The sequence below is a fragment of the Pipra filicauda genome, unplaced genomic scaffold (assembly GCF_003945595.2).
Source record: "Pipra filicauda isolate LSUMZ 115617 unplaced genomic scaffold, ASM394559v2 scaffold380_size693359_pilon, whole genome shotgun sequence".
Taxonomy (NCBI): domain Eukaryota; kingdom Metazoa; phylum Chordata; class Aves; order Passeriformes; family Pipridae; genus Pipra; species Pipra filicauda.
In genome coordinates this window covers 675,755-690,025 of record NW_024104510.1, presented here as the reverse complement: position 1 = coordinate 690,025, position 14,271 = coordinate 675,755, and the positions used below count along the sequence as shown (strand labels likewise).

Below are 14,271 nucleotides of genomic sequence, written 5' to 3'. Positions count from 1 at the left end.
TAGAGAGGGGTAGAATGGTGCATGAGCTAAAATACATGTTCTACTGTCAAAATATGACATCACTGTTATAAACACCAAATTAGAACTGTAATGCTCAAAACTGAACTGTTGCTGCTCTAGAAAATTATGAAACAACAAAAATGCTGTGACAAAAGAGTAACAACCTGAACATTGTTTTGGGATATTTGCTGTGTATGCAGAGTCCTATATCTGTTCTGGGATGTGTATGTTCTCTCTTTCAGGTGATTTATCGTGCCTTAAGTCCGGCTAACAAGATTGAGGACCCCTATAGTCCTGAGGCTCAAGATCTCCTGAAACTCACCAACCTCCGCCTCCTTTTGTTAAAAAGACAGGAATGTCCATGCCATGGTTCAGGATTGGTAGAGAAACCTCAGAGGTTTGCCCACTATGCTATTTATGACCTAATCGTCCGGGGAAGCTGCTTTTGCAATGGGCACGCAGAGGAATGTGAGCTGGTCAACAGGACGGGAGTCGTGGAGAACATGGTGAGTTCTAGACAGTCACCAACCACCTAAACTTGCTACTTGCTTCTGCTGTCTCAGCCTGACTGTATATTTTGTGTATGACCCTGTCCCAGCTTCCCTAAGCCTATCTAAGGAAAGGGCATCGCTGTCAATCCACATTAGCGAAACCTACACCACTCTAGGAAAATATTTCCTATAATCCTTTCTGCAGTTCCATGTATATTAATTTCATTGCTAAAAACTTTGGACTCAAGATACCTTTAAGTTGGAAAGGGCCTTTGTAATTGGAACAGAGATCCAACCCCAAATATAGTGAATGAAATCTCCTACCTATATGACTACACAGAACTGAACGAATATCTTTAATACAAAATCTGCCCTGGCCAGAATTTCAGTGTCAGATTTCAAATTGCAGATTTTCTAAGTTTGTGAGACATGAGCAGTTCTGTCATACTTAGGGTATCAGCCTTCACTCATAGGTTTTCAACCTTCTGTGTTCTTGTTACTTTCACTACATAGACAGCAGTGTTCAGGATGTGAAAATAACTTCCATGCCCCCACTCTTTTATCCCTGTATCTTTAAATCAGGTAGAATATTTTTTTAAAGTAAAATTATTCTATAGTAATGTGACTAGCCCTATGAGCTTATTCTTTTATATGTGTTTGACCCCGGATGTGCAGAAGATGGGAGGTGTGTTTGTAAGCACACTAAGAAGTTTCAATTCAGAGGGAATGACTGCTGTCTCCTTTTTGATTTAGCTGCAAGGATTATGTAGAGAACTGTAATAACAGTCACAGGAAGATTAAGATAATCAAATATCCAGGTACATCTAAACACATACATCACGGACAGAATTCAACTCACTTTAAACTAGTCAATGGCTCCACTGGTTCCAGAAGGCTGTCTGTCTCTGTGTTGGGTTTTGAAAACCCAAATAACCCTTAGAACTTTAGTCCCTGGTGCACTCTGACATAATAGACTCAAGAAAAACATCCTAAGATAATTTCTGTCCCTTTAGATATACGGTACACTTGATATTTTGGAGTATTTTACTTCGGAATGTGTATTCTTTGTCTTCCTTTCAACTTTTCTAGGTTCAGAGGTAGATATTGTAAGATAATCAGAACTGTATGGCCTTCACAATATTTTCAAAATCATTCTGAATCTCTTCCATCTGTGGGATAATTTCAAGATTCAGCTACACTAGGTGATACTATCAGATTCAGATAATGTAGACTCACTTTAATCATAACTGTGTTGAGAAAAGCTGTTTAAAGAGTGCATCCTCCCTACTGCAAACTGTTAAATATACACATAGGGAAATCAAATAGATGAATAACATGCTAAATGGATACAGCTGGTAGAAAAATAAACATTCTGCCCCTCCGAAAAGGAAAACACAATATTGTGTATATCACTGGCATAAGCACTGTAAACTATGACTGGATATTTTTTCCCACTGGTCACAAGGGAATAGAATCTTCTTGTGCCATCAATGACTTCAGAGGGCAGAAGGTGAAATAGTTTTGAAGAACTGCACTTCATGAGTGACTCATGTCCCAGGGGACAAGAGGGTGGATGTAGCACATGATTCGCACAGCCTTTGCCTAAGCAAGTCTTTGCCTAAGCAGGGATTCAAACAGAGTAAAAAGTAAGAAAAGCTTTCCAGAGTTTTAACTGCCTCTAGAATCCTAGATAAGGCCTGGAAAAGACCATAAGTGAACAGTTTTGAGTCCTCACATAAGGGTATGATCAAGCACACCTAAACCATTCAGTAGTAGATGGTTGTTGAACTAGATTTTTAAAATTTCTGATGAAGAGGATTCAAACCCTCAGTAGTTTCTGCAGTCTTGACATTTTGAAAGCTCTTCTTTAGTGCCTGCCTAAATAATCTCTGCTGCAAATCAAGGTGATTCCTTCTCGTCCCCTCTCCCTCAATGTCATGGAGAGCAGTTATTCCTCATTCTGCAGATATGATTGGAAAGTTCTCACCATGTCCTTCCTTAGGTTCTACTTTTTGTACTAACCAGAAAAGTGTGAAACCTTAGGTGGTCAAAATTTAATATTCTACACACAGCTCATAAAAGCCTGGAATAAAGATGATCATGGTACTGTGCTCCTCTTTTCCATGCTTTAGTCATGACACTCTAGCTCTTTCTCAAATACACAATGAAGAGCCAGGTTCCTGAATCCTTTTACACTTTATCTAATATTTACCAATGATGATATTGTAATGTTGAAGGGAGACTTCACATAGGTACAGATCTCAGGGTTTGGTTTACACAGGCAGCATGAGGGAGTTTATATGTGTAACTTTGCATCTTACAATACAGTAATCTCCTTGCCCACATGCAGGAGTAAAAGGCCTTTGTTGTTGAGGGGTGAACACCAACAACATAGTTTCTATCAGCCAAACAACATTGCAAAAAAATCATTGCCATTTTGCAATTTCTTGGCAGAGGGAAGGTGCTCTACCTTCAGTCACATGGTGACTGAAACAGGGTGTGGAAAAGAGCTATTAGAAACAAACACTGCACATCCAGAAATAATTTGATTTAATCTACTGGCCACATCTAATATTTAACGTACTCATGGGCCAAGAAAGTCTCAAGACACACAGTTTTTAATGTAGCTGGTGTGGGTGATGTCACAGAATGAAGGCAGAGCAGCTTCATGTTTCCTAGGCTGCTGTCAAGTAATTAAATAAGATGCTGGAAAAATACAGACCTCCACAGCAAGGCTTAAGTAATATGAGTTTCAGCCTCTTAAGAGTTCAAAGTCCTCCTATGATGCATTTGTCTTCAGTAGTTCACAAAACCAAAAGCAATTTCATGTAGAAAACAACTGTAATTGTTTGCCATGGGATAGGCCCAAAATCTGAGATCATTCTGCACTTCGGTCTTGAAAAAGACATGACTGTGCTGACTTGCACGTCTGCTCTTCTTACTTGTGACAGAAATTCTGTTCCAGTTGTAATACTTCTAACACTGCTAGACCATAGGCTAAATAATGCAAAAAACTAAAGCTAATTTCTTGACATTTTTGAACCAACCCTTTTCAACACCATTTTTTGGGGGACTGGATGATCTATGATTACGAGATGATCTGCCAGTGATCATTTTATCTGTGGGTCTGTCAGTTCAGCTGTGACAACCCAGTCAGTGTCTGGCTTCTCTGCTGAGGCTGCCAGTATGAAATGCAGCTCTAAGAGAAGAAATGTCACAGATGCCCCAGTGTCATAGCAACAAATGAATACAAGAAAACTGAAGATGGTAAAACCAACATCCAAATGGTGCATCATTCCTCATAGCTTGAAATCCTGCATAGTTTCATGCATATTTTCTCTGGTCACAAGTTTGTGAAAATACAGTGAGATTCAAAGTAGACCCATAGGATCCAATGAAAATGTTCTCTGACTTCTTTTTTTTGGCAGCAAAGCAGTAATAACTACTCTATCAATGTGGCTTTTTTTAAAAAAAAACAACAAACCATGCACCCACCTCTACACAATTTATCTAGATCACATTTTCCTTATGAAATACTGAAAATATCATGTCAGACAGGAGGAAAACTTTGAGAAATGAAGATGGGAGCTGTAAATAATAGGCAAGAAACTTCTAGACAAACATATCTTGAATTTGGGGTTTGTTGCTATTGACAGTGATGTTTTCCTGGTTTCTATTTACCTTTCCTCAGACCAAAAAAAAGACAGTGATGTCATTCTACCTAACTTAAATAGTTTCTTCTGGTAGCTAAGAACACAATTCTCCTTTATGAATGTCTCAGCCTGCGTTATTCAAACTCTTTCAAGTAGCTTCTCTGTCAGTAAGGGAAATTATTGAGATTGCATTTTGCCACAGAAAACTACAGAGCAGCATTTACTTTTAAATGGAGGGCACCAATATGCTAGGACCTGGCCACCTGAATACATGTACTCTTCTACAGTTGGATGCAAAGGAACATAATCCTGTTCCATGTATTGCTGTTGTAGGATGCACAGAGTTATGTGTTACTCTACAGTAAATTATTTCTTTATCAAGTTCCAACAAAGATAGTAAGAGCTGTCAGGTTTAGGATCTGCTTTGATGACACATTTTAGCTGAGCCCAGAGATGCTTCCAGAACAAAGTTTACAAAGCAAAAATTGCACATGGACAGAACACAGAATCTAGACCAAAGTCCTTTTTGTTTACCAAACATGTCACAATTCTCTGCCTAGTCCATGAGAAGTAAGTATGGACAGAGGAAAGTGAATGTGGATTAAAATGTTTTTGTATAAAGAATTAGTTGGTTTTTTTTTTTACTTGTTAATTATTGGTACCTACACTGCCAGGAAATTCTTACGAGTGGCCTCGGATGTTTCTTTTGCCTCTTTATCCTGTTTACAGAGACAAACTAGACTCCCTGTGGGTCTGATCCTCCACAGTGAAGCAAATGGAAAGTTTTCCACTTAGTTCAAAGGGAGCAGGATCTGGTTCTAAGTAGGATTCCTTGTTTGGTATAATGGAAGTTACATAAGGTAAAACTTGTTTTTCTGCATCAATTTTCTAGGTGACTTGGCACTTGTAACCCTTGCAAATATTATCTATCTCCTCTTCAGATATCTTGTGCAGTTCTACTGATAATCCCCAGCTAAGTTTTCACATTATCTGATCCAAACTGTGCCAGTCTGTATGATGTCCAGCACTCAGAGATGCAGGAGGTGCTCTCTGTTGTAGTTGGCAGCTTAAAGAGTATGTTTTATGCACAAAGTTACCTGTGTGCATCAACTATGGGAGTAGGTTCAGGAATGTAAAAAAAAAAAAAAAAAAAAAAAAAAGGTTCCAAGAGCTTCTAGATCACATCAGAATAAAATCTAAAACCAGATCCCTGCACTGATTGTTTCCAAAAATTAAAACTGAATATGGACTTCAAGCTATACCCATAATGATCTGGAAACATAGAAAATCATATAAATTATGCTAGCAAAAGGTAGTAATGAATTACATGAACTACATGGAAAGAAAGTGGTGTTGCTGCCACCTTTGCCACTCACAGTGGGCCAAAGCTTTTCACAAGAATCCTTGTGGGTACATGCAGGTGGGTGAGAAAGTTTCTGGTATTTGTGTTTAGAGATGACAAAGAAGCTGACAGGGGAGCATCAAGGAAAGTTTCTCTTGAATTGCAGTGGATAGTGTTGGTGAGTTTTTAGTTCCCCAGGGCAAATGTGCTTCAAAACTGTGACTTTAAATGACTTCTTGAACAATTACTTAGATAAAAGTTGGAAAAGGATATTCAGACTTTTCTTGTCACTGGTCACCCCAGAAGATCCTATTTTAACACATTCTCACAAAAGTCACCAGAACTCTTAACTGAAGAATACCTACATAAGTCTAAAAAAGAGCTTTCCTATACATCCCATGCTTCTCCTGTTGTTTCAGGAAGACTGGCACTTTAAAGTACTGAACCCATTCTTGCCAGGAGTTGCATCTTGGCTAACCCAAAAATCAACACCTCTGTCCTTCTGAGTTATTAAAAATTTGAAGTCAAGCAAAAATATGGTACATGTTCCCCCTTTATTTTAGATAAATTGTATCCTCCAAATTCAAGCACACTCTGGGCTGTGCTTCTACCCTCTTCTGATCATAACCAGTGTTTAATTTGACATCCATGCAGGTTCTTCATGAGCTCTGAGAACCTGTGCTTTGCAGCCAGAGCATCTGGCATTCCTACCATCAACATGACAGTTTGAGTATCTGTGGTTTAGATAATAACCACACTTTTGATGCTGTGACCTCTATAATGACTTAGTCAGGAGGAGTTCTGCTATCATAAAGTTGACAAGTTTTTCCTACATTTTATTATTGTTGAGGAAATGTCTTTTACTACTGCTGAATCCAAATCAGAAAAACATGCCTATTCAGGAACAGTGTTTAAACACAAGCCTAAAAGCTTTTCTGAATCAGGGCTCAGTGTAGATCCACCCATGCAGATATTCATCTTACTTGTATAAAATCATCTCTTATTTTGTGGAATGGAGTACTAAATAATTTCCTATCTGACATCAGTAGCCTTTAAACACAACTTTTCTTAAAAGTACTGGCTATGGGTGAGCTATTTAAACATATATTAATTTTATTGCTTAATTGCTGTAATTAATAGCAGTGTTTGTTGTTTTAATCACTTAAATTATGTTCTCTGCCAGTTTCATCTCTGTGAAAGAACCATAATAATCCCACTAGTAGAAACATTTGATTAGAAACACTTCTAAATATATCTTAAGGCTGATAAAATATGTCTTATAGTTCTTTCAAGGATTGCTTTTCACATTAGAGCTACAAGAATCTGTGTGTGTGTGTGTGAGGCTAAGAGAGGGAAAGAGTTGTTTCATCTCACAGCTATCAGCCACCATTTGGTACCAATATCTCTCTGGTGTCCCATAGTCCAGCATATTTCTGAGGGTCTTTCATTTAAGATCCGTGCAATATATGTTTTGTCTCTCTTAGCTGAATTTGACAAAGCTACCAACACGAGGATGTTTTGTGATGTGATGTGATAATCATAGGACCTGCTGTGTTTGGCCTCATATATTCAGTCATTGTGTTTTTAAGCTCTGCTGGTACTGAATAGACTGTTGTGTTGTTTCTGTCCTCAGCTTACCTATGTGTTAGTAGAACAAAAATTTTCAGTCTTTTACCAAAGCTTTTCAAGGCCTTTCAGACAGTTCATTCATCCCCAATGAATATTCCACTAATTTAAGCAAATCTTTCTAGAGCTGTAGCTTGTGGGTGCACAGAATTTGCATTTTAATACTTCAGCAGTAGGTGCACCATGGAGAAATTTTGCACAGGATTATTTAAAAATTTCATTTTATTCGGTGCAAAAAAAGTTATGAAATCCTACATATATTTCCTTGCCTTGGTTCACTCACTGTGCTGGAAGGGCCCCAGGGATTAGCTTTGCATCATTTAGGCATTTAGAATCCTTTCCTTACTGTGCACAACTTTTCTGCTAAATCATGGACTTTGTCACCATTTTTCTCCCTTCCCAAATTCCTTATAAGTTTGGCTGGTCCTGTGCCTTTTCAGCCCTGCCCTTCCCCCACTCAGCAAGCTGCAGCCATTTGCAGAGAAGTTGCAGGAATCTATTTGTGTCTTGGCTTCATCTGTTCCATTACTCAACATAATTTCTCTTGAATGGGAGCTGTGCATGCTGCCAAGTTCACTCAATATAGAGGTAAAAATTCAGAGATGAACTCACAGGCCCACTTTGGGATGGGGTTTTTAATCACACACCTCTGGAGCCACTGTGGTTTAACCAGTAGAAACCCAGATGAGGTGAGACAGTTGCTGGAGTTAGCCAGATTTATCACAAAATAAATGGCAGAATTATTTGGCCTGTTGAATGAACAGGTCATGTCTGAACTTCTCTGAACTGCCCACAGTTTGCTAATCATATGCCTGACCTGTAAATCCACAAATTCTTGTCCATATATCAGAATCTAAATCTAATCTTCTCCCATTTTTCCTCTCCTGAAACTACTTCTGGGTCTTTCTACAGTAAAGGTTGGCAGTCAGGCCAGACTGCCCAGTAGCATCAGGAACAAAGCCTTGAACAAGACCAAACTCAGTTGTGCCATGCCCTTTCAGGAGATTTGAACGGTGGTATTTACTCATTATGCTGTGATTCAGGCATTCTCCTGCTAAAATACTGAGTCTCGCTCCCCCTTCTGTTTCCTCTGTTTTTAAGACACTCACCAGGAGCTGGTGACCTGCTGTAACTCAGATGCTGCATTTAAGCATCACAGCTGTTATTTGTGTGCAGTTTGGTACAGATTAGTAATGGAGTTTTTGACATTGCAGGAAAAATAAGAGGACAGCTTACTCAAAAAAAAAATCAATAAAAATCAAGCTAGAATTCAGAAAGAAAACAGGAAGAAAGTAGAGTGAAATATGGACTGAGGCACAACCAGCTGTGTATAAAGCCTGAGGGAGGTGAATTCAGACAGAGGATGGAGTTGTTTTGAAACTGTCACAGGTTGAGTTATATCCCCTCACAGGAAGCATGATTTTTATACCTCATACCTCTTCTGGTCTGTTTATCCTGCTTGTTTGTTACTGTTCAAAAAGGTTTTAGTGGTGCCAGTCTGAATATTCAGCTGAACACTATCACTGATTTTCCTCCACCATTGTCTCCTCAGTGAATTCGGAACCAGGGGCAGTTCATTCACTTATTCACTGCTGTGGAGTTCAAAACCTGTATGGGCTGAGGTGGCATTGCCACAAGGGTCCCAGATCTTCTCATTTTACTACAAGCAGGTACTACAATCCTCTGATGTCATTGCAAAGTGCTGTATCCAAAATTTCTCTGGCGACATTACAGAGAGAATACAGAGTCCAAAGACAAACATTTTCTCTGAATCAGCAACAGTTGCTCTGACCTGGAATACTTCCAAATTTAACCTGCAATGATTAGGAAAAAAAATCCCCACCAAATAGACTGAGAATAGCCCAGGAGAAAGAGCACAACTGGATTTACTCAAAGGATAATGGGTAAAGAAACTAAGTGGGCAGAGAGAAAGCAAGAGGCTTCAGATATTATATAAAGCTGTTTAGAAATATGTTATTTGTATATATACCTTATTAAAGGTGTTATACAAAGAGTTTAGAAAAATTTAAAAATTGCAGGACAAACAGGTGGAAAACTTTCACTTACTTTCTCAGCTGTGGATCAGAATTTAGGTGAAGCAACTCTGTGCAGCCAAAGGTGAATAAAAATCATGTAATTTCTTGGACCTGTTGTGTGAAAACAGGATGTGGTCCTACTCTATTTGCTATAAATCAACCAGAAGTTACAGAGCTTCATGGAAGAACTACTGGATGAAATTCATGGCTTAGTATAGGAGGTTCAAACTGATCATCCTGGCATTAAAATCCATGAAACTATAACCTCCTCTGCGTCCCGATTCAAAGCTGCTCAGGTGGTAGATGAAAAAATCAAAGTCTTTGGCAGCAACACCAGACTTGTAACAGCACGACTGTACTGTGAGGCAGATGAGGGAATTAATCAAGATTAAAAATACTAGTGCCAAGGGAAAAAACATAGGTTAGTTTTTTTTTAAACATGGTTTGGTTTCACACACCAATTTACACATGACTCAGGGCGTGATGCAGGTACAGAAAAAAGTAGTAAGGAAAGCAGAAATGTCTCAAATTGAGACTGCCCCCAAAAACTTTGCATCATGAAACCATAGCCTAAGAACTTAGCTGCTATATCAAAACACAAAAGCAGAGCTTTAACATGGCCATTAAAGCCAATATGATGGTGACTGAGTATAACAAAACATCTGTGTTCCTTTCCTGGACTAATAATATCCTCTAACTGCAAGTATATCAGCTTCTAAACTTCTACCCTTTGCCAAAATTGATTAGAAAACTGGAAGTAGGAGTCTTCATCTTTCAAAGCTGACAGCCTGCATTAGTGACATAAGGAACCCTGGCTGAACGCACTCAGAGTGCAGGACTGTGGGAATGCAAACTTTAACAGGTGATGCACATGGTACTTCAGACTGGTGTTTTGAAATAAGGAGGTTTATGTGATCACACAGCCTGTCTGCCTGCCACTGCATCTTTTTCTCTGATCCGTTCCCCCAATAGCTTAAAAACAGTCTAAAAAACTATTGTCAGAGCAACTGAACTCTCAATACAATGATGTTTCAATGAATGGGAAAGAGCATTGGAAACAACTAGAGTTACCAGAGTAATGAGGAGAAGCAGATAAGGGAGGTGTCATAAAAATTCTATAATATCTCTGAAATGCTCAATTATTGTAGCAATGAGCACTCTGGGAGAAGTCCATACAGGCCTAAATATTTTAGTATCTAAGGATCAGTGAAATAAAGTGAAATATGAGAGATGTGAGACAGAAATCCCCCGGATTTCAATTTTTCTCCTGCTGTACCAATATATTTATATGCATTCACATAAATCAGTGTCATAAACTACTCAGGCTTTAGCTGAAAGCTGGCTAGTTTCCTAACTGATGGCATGAATCTTGTGTAAACCTCTGTTGCTCACAACTTGCTTTCAAGCTTCCTCCACCTGGATTTCCAGCTCCTAATCCAGAAAGCTGAAGTACTTTTTTTCCTCAGATGCCTCCTAGCAGTCAGATATCCTAAAGCTTCCAATGACATTAATCCAGTGGCAATCCAAGTATCATTAGTATTAGTATCCTGAAGGCACTAATTGAACTTTAACAGCCCTGACCAGCCCCACCTGGGACTCTCACCCCTGCTCTCTGTCCATTGGCCTGGGAGCTCTATTTAAGCTCAGCCCTGGGCTGTTAGTCTCTGTTTGAGTATGCTGTGGGTGTGCCTGTGTGTCCCTGCCTCTGGCTCCTGGATGGACCTTGGGTCAATGCTGTAGGTACCTTCCCTCATGGTGGATGCCCCTGGCATGTGCTGTAGCTTGTCTCTCATTCTGCCCTCTGAATGCACTTTGAACCCACGTTGGGAGCTTCTTTCTGGGCCTGTCTCTCACTGCTCCTGTATTGCCCTGGTCCATCCCCTTGTTGCTACTGTGGTACCAGCTCCCTGCTCTGCCCACTGTGCTTGGGATGGTGCCCCCTCAGTAAGGGCACAGCCTGTGCTGTGATAACCCTCAGCTTGTACCTTTTCAACACTGAAAGAGAAACTGGTCCTTGCTGCTTCCTGACAATCTTCTCCTTGATCATAATTTCCTCATAATTCTGACCCTGCTTTTTAGGGCATAGAAAAATATCAGTGTAGTCTCCCTGAATCCGTACTCCTCTGATTTTGTTAATTTGGAATGCTAATCCTTATGTTTCAGTGAGATTCAGTGCATTCTGAGGTCTTGCATTTGGTAGAGATCACAATTTTCTACTTTTTTTGGATATGCTTCTGTGAGAGAAATGCAGCCTTATTTCAGCAGTGAATAACAAGTCAGGGACATGCCTCTTCATGCTGGTGTTGAGTGTGACTCTCACATTCTCCCTTCCCTAAGCAGATATCCCATTTCCTATTTTATCTGACAGTTTCCTGTATTTCATTCTTGTTCCTTCCTGGACTTTAGTCTCTGGCTCCCTCTCCTATCTCTTCCTCTCTAACAGAACAAATTGTTTTGTCTTGTTATTTGCAGCCACCTCACCTACCCTTATTTCACCTCAAGCTTAAATGTAGCAAGTCTCTTCCACTGCTCAGTTTCTTCTGCATTGGCCAGTTTTCTGCAGTGGCCACTTATATCCATTGATCCCCTTTCTTGTGTGTTCTGTGTGAGCTGTTTTTCTTTGCTCTCTTCTCCTATCCAAATTCTTTCTGTAATTCATTCTCCCCTCATGTTGCACTCTGTTCCTTATCTGTTTCACCTGTAAATGCTGTCTATGAGATCACTTTCTAAAAGAAGTTCCATGCCAGCTCCCCTGTTTCCTTTTGCCTGCTCAGTGGCTCTCCTGTCTGCTGGCTGCTTGGCTTTTCAACCCTTTTAAGTCAGTCTTCTTTCCACATGCATTTGGTAAATGGTTCCATAGGATGGATCACAGGCAGGAAGCTTCCTCTATGCCTCTGTCCTACTCACAACATGCCACAAACTACAGTTCACAACAAACTAGTGGGCAATGAGCAAACTAACTCATCTACTTTCCAAAGAACAACCAGACTTTTCCTTTCTCACTGAATTTTCCTGTTTATTTTCTGAATAACTGTTCATGAGTGTTCACATCATCTGTGCAGTGCACTGTAAGTGCGGGGTCCTGTAGAATAATGAATATTTCATCATGTCATTCAAGGCTATAACAAAATTGCACAGTTTAATTATGCCATTTCCCAGCTGTACAATCTCAGCACTTTTCATGTATTTTTTTTAAAGTGGTGAATGTACAGCTTTTGTGTATGTTTCTAGAAAAAATGAATGGCCCAACTTACAGATTTTGCATTGAAATACACTTCAAGAAGCACTTTCCTAAGAAGTGAATGGATCCAAGATTTTGTTCTGACCCATTTTGGAATGAACTGCAAAGTCCAGATGGAGTCTGAAGTTTGGGGATGTTAAAATCTATGATTCTGGGTCAGGCTCACTTTCTTTTCTCACTCCTGGCCCTTTCCTCTGTTCTCTGGCTTCTGAAAAGCAGTCCCTGTGTCCACAGGGGAGAATGTTAAGCCTGAAATGCCAAACCCAAACAGGGGCAAGCACAACACTGTTGCTTATTAGTATTTTTGCCTTTGTCTCTGTAATTTGTCACACTATTTAGTGCTTTGAAAGTGGATGACTTTCCTGTGCAAAGGTCTGGAGAGGCAGCATGTCGTTTCATGCTGTATCCCCCTGAGGTTTGCTGGTGCTGAGCTCTGACAGACAAACGCACACCCTGAAGTCTGTGCTCAGTGTTCCGTGAGGAGGCAGCAAACCTGCCAGCTGGCCATGGAGGGGCGATGGCATCAGCTGCAGCCTATCCCTCTGCTTGCTACATCACATTTCTGCTCTGGGAGGATTAGAAACCAGGGGAGCGGAGAGCAAATTGCTGCAGGCACCATGAGTTTGGGGGCAGGGGAGCACATTCACGCAACTGCTTTTTTTGAACGCTTCTCTCTTGATCCCAAACTACCTGCTCTGTCAGATACTGCAAAGGGAGAGTCTGACTTTCAGGAAAGACTGTGGAAAACTGTAACTCAGATTACTTGTGAGATTAAAGGATTAGAGTCAATTCTCACCCCAGTCAAAATGAAAATCAGCCTCTGTTTTTTTGTGTAATGTGCAGAGGGCCAGAGCTGTGCTGGTGCTTACAGAGCTCAGCATCCTCAACAGCCCGTGGAGGTCTAGTCCCTGGTTTCTGTGCATTTCCTGCTCTAGTACAAGTGTCTCCTTGCATGTGAGATACACACCACTAATTAGTAGCTTCTCTTGTGATGTGTAGAACATGATGTATGGTACCACCTTTCCCTTTCTCCCACTCCCTATACTGGGTATTTCCTCAACTTATCTGGGAAATCCTTTCTCTGAAGCATTGCAAACAGATATTGGAATCCTGTTTCTTTATCCAAAAAACTCAACCCAACAAACCCAAACAACAACATAAAAACACTCCTGTAAGGCCCTTCTTGAATGTTGCTCAATACTACAGAATCTTGTGCATCAAATTACATTGTGTAGTGGAACTGGCTGTTATATTCCTGGTATGTGAAATGACCACAGAACCAGTTTCAATAGTAACTTTCTGTTTGAAGCCTGGAGTAGCTCAGTTTCCAAGATCAGGTTTCTGGTGTGAATACCCAATTCCAAAATCTGACATATAATGGAGTATTTCCGTGATTAAAAATGAAATTAAAAAAGATAATGCTACATGTCTAAGCTCCAGGCTCTGTGGGTTTCCTAAGAGAGCCAGGCAGCTGTGTGAGAGTTGTGCAGGAGAAGTCCCACCTCCTCATGAAGCTGTTGGGGACTCCACCGTGTTCTTGCTTGTAGCTATTTAACTGTATTCTCTTTTCCCTGACAGGTCCATGGGAAGTGTGTGTGCAGGCACAACACAGCAGGAGACCACTGTGAGAAATGTGCTCCCCTGTACAATGATCAGCCTTGGAAGCCAGGAGATGGAAAAACAGGGGCCTCAAATGAATGCAGAAGTAAGTGGAAGGGAGGTTACTGATCCAGGCTTTCAGGATGAGCACTCACCATGCCAGCAGGCAAAGCTTCCTAACAAAGACTTCTGTGGATTTACACTAATGGTGCAATTACATACACTGGGGATAAATTGCTGGTCATTGATGGAGAGCTTCAGTATGCACATTGTGTTTCTGCAG

The 14,271-nt window shown here is 40.3% G+C and overlaps 1 protein-coding gene across 1 annotated transcript in view; it reads left to right on the top strand.

The window, feature by feature from the left end:
• Positions 1–242: 242 nt before the first annotated feature.
• LOC113984151 (netrin-4-like) overlaps positions 243–14,271 on the top strand; it is a gene marked incomplete at its 5' end in the record, with an annotated part of 29,470 nt that continues 15,441 nt past the window's right edge. Inside the window, 2 exons of the mRNA XM_039384856.1 lie at positions 243–506; positions 13,968–14,094. Coding sequence (XP_039240790.1) covers positions 243–506; positions 13,968–14,094 — 391 coding nt within the window. The remainder of the gene's footprint in view (positions 507–13,967; positions 14,095–14,271) is intronic.